The sequence below is a fragment of the Sardina pilchardus genome, chromosome 18 (assembly GCF_963854185.1).
Source record: "Sardina pilchardus chromosome 18, fSarPil1.1, whole genome shotgun sequence".
NCBI classification, from domain to species: Eukaryota; Metazoa; Chordata; class Actinopteri; order Clupeiformes; family Clupeidae; genus Sardina; species Sardina pilchardus.
In genome coordinates this window covers 7597679-7603829 of record NC_085011.1, presented here as the reverse complement: position 1 = coordinate 7603829, position 6151 = coordinate 7597679, and the positions used below count along the sequence as shown (strand labels likewise).

Genomic DNA, 6151 nt, shown 5'->3' with positions numbered 1-6151 from the left:
TTTTCTGCTCATTCATGGCTCATATTTATGCATCTGTGGTCGTGTCTGTGTGTGTGTGTGTGTGTGTGTGTGTGTGTGTGTGTGTGTGTGTGTGCGCGCAGCCTGTGCAGCCTGTACAGCCTGCGCGTGCAGTGGAGTGTGACCGGGTGGGGGTGTGTGACGACGCGTCCTACAGTGCCGAGAACCTGCGTCGTGTTGCCCGTAGCCTGAGCGGCACAGTCATCGGGGGTCGACCTGAGCTGCTCTCTTCCTCCCGCAGCTTTGTGAGTCTCTCACACACACACACACACACACACACACACACTCACATACACTATCTTTTTCATTTATATGCTGTCATAAACACAAGTAGATAAATATATATTTCCTTCCATACATGTAAAGAAAGTATGTTCAATTACACGCCTACATGCTATCTCTCTCTCTATTTCTCTCTCTTTCTCTTATGCTACATTATTTCAAATTTGAAAGAATACCAGTTAATGCACAAACTGACACTTCACAAACAGCCCCCTACACACACACACACACACACACACTGGTGCCTTATGTTTGCTGTGCCCACAGTCCTAATGTGACAGTAGCCGTCTGTTGGGCAGGTTGAGTTTCCTCCATCTCTGGATGAGCCTCCTGTGCTTAAGGGCGCTTTTCTGCAGCCTGAGCATTGCCTCATGTGTGCCTTATAACATTACATCATCATCAACCCCCCCACCCCTCGCCATCACCCGGACCCCACTGTGTTCGTGAGCTCATACTGCCATCTGCTGGTTAAGGGATGTAATGGCAGCTGTCTGCGTTGGCGGCACAATGCCCCCTTCTGGCTATTGGTGAACATAGCAATAGAATAAAGGATGTGGAAAGGTCCTTTAGGATTTAGCTTCTCCTTAAACTCAAAATCTTAAGCGGTCTTGCTTTTATTTTGAGAAAACAGTGTAGTGAAACAGAGTAGTAGGAGTCATTGTTTCCTCATTCAAAAAGAGTTGAAGAGATGTTTTTTAGGGGGGTGGGAGTCAAAGGCAAGTATATTGTGTTAATGCGGATGGTGCCTAAAACAGACTTCCATTTGTGTGTGAGCCTGTTTTAACTCCATCTCTCTTCATGTCTCCCCCCTCTGCTGTCTTCACACATGGTGCTCTCATCCTTTGGCTCCCTCCCTTTCTCTCTCTCTCTCTCATCCTCTCTTATCCCCTCTTACTCTCCCCACTCTCTCCTTCCTGCTCTGTCTCATTCTTTGTCTCTGCTGATCTATCTTTTTTCCTCTGGCCTATCTTTCTCATCTTTCTCTCTATCTCTCTCTCTCTCCCTCTCTCTTCCCTCCTCTCTCTCTCTATCTTTTCCCTAAGAAGGAGTCCTCTGTAACCAGGATGCCAAAGCATGCAGACGCGCGGGTCATCTCACGTCACCTTAGCAATTCCCTGCACTTCGCCTCCTCCCCCACCTCCCCCCACTCCCCCTCCTTCCTCAGCACCACCCCTCAGCACCTGTACCCCCACCCACACGCCCCCCCGACACACCCAACCCAGCAGCTGCCTCGGGGACTCACAGGTAACCTCGTCTGCTCCTGAACCACCTCACCACCTCACGGAATATAATGTGTACACACACACACACACACACACACACACACAGATAGACACACACTAGCTTAAACACACACACACATACACACACACACACACACACACACACAAATGGATACATGTATACTTTCACATTGCACCTACACTCACACTCACACACATAGACACAGATGCATGCACACACATATCTGTGCACACGCATTCTCACCCACTTGCATTAGACACCCATGCTCCAGACAGACTGCTCTGATCAGCATGGGTGGTAAAGGGCTGCATCACCATCACAGTTCACTCTCATGGTGTGACCCCTCCCCCACTCCTCCCCACCACTGGTACTGCAGCTCTGTCCACAGCGCAGCTGCCTTGTGTAGAATGGTCACATATCACACATCCGGTCACTGCAGACTACCGTAACTGAGATTAGCCGATTAGCCTCTCCACCACCATACGAACCAGCGGTCACGTACCAACCTCCCACCTTGTTATTTAGTTTTTGTTGTTTTTTTGTTGACTTTTTTGTGTATGTGTGTCTGTCTGTGTCTGTCTGTGTCTGTCTGTGTGTGTCTGTGTGTGTCTGTGTGTGTCTGTGTGTGTGTCTGTGTGTGTGTGTGTTTGTTAACGTTAACGCTCTTTCTGTCGCCGCATGTAGGAGATCACCCAAAGGTCAACCCCTTTCTGGCTGTGTTTGACCGGAGTGAAGCTCTCCAACGCGACCCCTACCACAACGTCGCCATGAGCTACGGCACGCTCCCGCGGGCACCGCGACGGGCACAGCCGGCACCGGCCAGGCAATGGAGCCAGCTGGACTCCGGCTACGCCACCCTCGCCCACCCCCGCCGCTCCGCGCCCCAAGACCGACCCGCAGAGGCCCCTTACCGGCAGCCCATGCTCGCGCAGCCCGGCCGAATCTCGGTGCCGCCGCCACCACCGTCGGCCCCCCAGCACCACGACCCCCGCGGCCCACACACCCAGGCCCCCCCTCAGCCTCTCCGCCTGGACGTGCCCCCCGAGGGCGACTGGAGGACTGCGGGCTACCAGACGGCCACCCTGGGCAGGAACACCCAGCAGCAGCAGCAGCAGCAGCAGCAGCCCTTCGTCAGGACAGACTCCCGCATGAGGCTGACGCGGAGCCCCTCGGTGGGGAGTCCGCTGTGCGCCCTGTGCCACCGCGCGCCGGCCGAGCCCATGGGCGGCTACTGCCGCTCCTGCGGCGCACACATGGCCCGCTTCCGCACCACCAGCTGAACCCCGCCCGACCTGCTTCCACACCTGGGACACCTGCCACACACCACCACACACACACACACACACACACACACCTGTGCTCTCTTCTCACCTGCCCCAAACGCTCAGTTACACTTCCCTCGCCGAGGTTGTGCCCAGTTGAGGGGGATCGGTAAAGGGTAGAGCGCTGGGTCCCACACATAAACATAACCTGCTCTTCACTAAGAGTACAGCACAGCACTCTTTTCTCCATCGGATGGCCTCAGTGCATGCTCCTAGCAGAAATGGAAAGGCCGATTTGTCTGGTGGAGTGAGGTGGACTTCAGCTTCTGATACGGTCACTGTCCCGACTGCAGCGTCTCCACTGCCTTTCATGACGCCCGCAGCTCTACTCTTTCCTCTCTGCCATCGCCTGAAGTACATCAGAGAGTGGGTTGCCTCTACCCTCTATAATGGTGGTAGTCGGTGACCGTTTCACATTATTCTTGGCTTAGGGCCTCTGTGTGTACGCAATAGGCCCTGCAGTGATGTAGACTATGGAGAGGTTGCAACATATAGACTCCTTTGGGCGGCTCCACCTCAAGCTGACCTCTACAGTGTCAGAAACAGGACACCAGGGGAGTTCTGAAGGCTCCTCCGTCTACAGACACACTGATGACACTGATCCTGGGCTCCAGTAAAGGGCTCCGTGTTTATGACTGCTTGGGGAGAAACACTAAAGATGGATTATGGGTCAGAATAGCTGTGATACGTATGAAGGAAGAGGTATGGAGCCTGCCACGGAACCTTTAGAACCATTCAGGCCATTTAGAAGCCTGAAATTTAAATCAGGATCTGCTGAACGAGAAATCCTGATTTCCTGATATTCTGTTTCCGATTTGTCTCACTTGTTTGTGTCTGCTATGACAAGCACATAATTCTTCCTCCCCACAAACCAGTTTTATTTATAATCATCATAACAATGAATTACTTACTTAATTATTTACTCCGAACTGTTAATACATAATTAAGACTAGGAATGCTTAATTTCAAAGTGAGTAAACAAAGTGTTACCGTTATCTTACTAATCAGTATACTCTTAACTTCTTTTCCAGAATCTTTGGTATATATATCCTAGCACCGTCTGGTCTTTGTTTTGAAGTGGAAAAAGGGCTTTCCAACCATACACGTCATGGTTGCTGTGCAGAAAGCGACTGATGTTGATACGATAGCTTTTGTGGATAATATTTTTTTTTAAAAAGCGTTTATTTTAGTGCAGTGAGATGAACGTAACAGTGTTAACACCAATTTAGTGCACTTCAGAAGTGCAAGCACTAGAAGATTTAGTATATAAAAAAAAGTCGCTCTTCTCCGATGTTCTGGGAGAAATGTTTTGTGAAATATTTATACTTTGTACAGTAGGCAAGGATGTTTAAAATGCCATCTTATAGAGGCACAGCTGTTTGCAACCCATAGGCGCCATCCTTCATCAGCTTTTGTCAGACAAAATGAAAACCCTGCATGTTGAAATGGGAGTGGTCCTTTTCGACTCTGGCAGTAGAGTTTTAGACTTGGTGGATTTTCTTGGGAGGTTCAACAGAGAGGTAGGGGAGGTGGGGAATTATTTATTGTTCTGTTACTATTATACCTCCACAAGTTCAATTTAATATGTTTCCGTTACACCATGAATCCTTGGTTTTGCCATTTCCCCTAAGGGATCTCTTTTATACACGCATTAGAGCTGACTGAATTTTGAGCAAATTCACTCTTTTAAAAGTCTGCCTGTTTTCTTGGCAGGCTAGTTACATAGAGGGTCACATAGCATTAGCAAGCGCAGAAATGTAGCATCGGGGAGCCTTGTGACAGTTCCCAAACTTCAGATTTTTTTATGTTGTAGTTTTTGTTTTCCTTTTCACTTATACAAAAACAAATGTAAAGCCTTATGAAAATGCTTTTGTCAAAGCATTACCTTTAAATGAAGGAATGAAATACATGTTTTGTTTTAAGATAAAGTTTTTGCCTATTTTTTTGGTTGCATATTTTTACATTTATTTTTCTATATTGTTGACACTGCTGGCTAAATGCTACTAGTACAACAATGGGACTGGGTTGCCCTGGACTATGTAGGCAACATGAGTGGGGGGGGATTCTTTAGGGGCTAACAGATTTAACTTACTGAAAGTCCTGAGAACTGGATTGTAGCTGTTCTGTTAAATTGATACTCACAGGCTGGTCTTGGACAAGGATTAAACTCTACTAAACCATCCATTGAACTATTGAATGTCAACAGCATTCATCATTTTGTTCGGAGTGAATTTAATCTGAATTGGAATTTTGAATGGAGAACTTATATTGTGGTTAAGTGTAGCACAACTATAAATCCTTGTCTAGTGATTAAGCTGCCAGTGTCTCAGTGATGTGAATAACCTTTGATTAGGAGGTTATGAATATTGCTATGTGTACTGAACAGCCGGTTGAGAAACACTGCCCCCCTAAGGACAATGAGCAGACTACTGGGTCCAGTTTGTCCTTGAGCTGTACCAAAATGTTGGTGGTCAATCGCATACTGGGACTGTTGAAGTATGTATATAAATGTTTGTACATACATGAATAGCCTTTAAATCTAATGAATGAGCTTTGCCCATATAAAAGCTTGACAGATTTCCATTTCAAAGGTTGTTTGTAAATGCTGTGCTAGAAAAAAAAAGAAAGTTCATGTGTATTTTTGCAATAAAGTTGCTATCCTCTGCTCCAGATTTGAGCGGAATTTAAAGACAAACACCCATCTCATTTTCATTTGTTAAAACAAACCAAACATTGTTGTCATGCTCTCGTGGACGATAATCACCAGCCTCTTACACTCCATCACATGCTCGCAGAGCCCTTTATACAGATTGGGCTATGGGAAAAGTTTATGGCTGTAAATCACCCTTTGACCCCTGAAGCGGCAGAGCCGCACACAACACCCATTCAGACGCAGTACCTCAAGAACACAGCTCTCCTTGCCCACTTAAACTGTCGCAATGACAGTAATTAAGACCATTAAGCCACACTCTCTTGTCTCCAGATGTTGCGTTAATACAGGATATTGTGTATTCTCACCAATAATCTTATGTCTGCTTTTCTTTGATCCCCAAACATGGAGTTCTGTAACTGACCTAGGGACACAGTCATGAGGTTTAAACTGTAATTCAAAAGTCTTCAAGTTGCCTCTCTTAAGGCTTAGCTCTGAAAGGCTACAGAACCTATAGGCCTTTAGTTATAATACTTTAAGATCCATTATTTTCCAATCACCTGTCGGGAAGGCTGTGAACAAGTTAATACCATGTTCAAAATAAATTAATCTACAGTTATGCTTGTTGGCAGAG

The 6151-nt window shown here is 47.1% G+C and overlaps 1 protein-coding gene across 1 annotated transcript in view; it reads left to right on the top strand.

Moving 5' to 3' along the window:
• The window catches only part of usp54a (ubiquitin specific peptidase 54a), a 50605-nt gene extending 45043 nt beyond the window's left edge, over positions 1-5562 (top strand). The window contains exons 20-22 of the mRNA XM_062520171.1: positions 102-263; positions 1347-1545; positions 2230-5562. Coding sequence (XP_062376155.1) covers positions 102-263; positions 1347-1545; positions 2230-2825 — 957 coding nt within the window. The 3' untranslated portion in view covers positions 2826-5562. The remainder of the gene's footprint in view (positions 1-101; positions 264-1346; positions 1546-2229) is intronic.
• Positions 5563-6151: the final 589 nt, after the last annotated feature.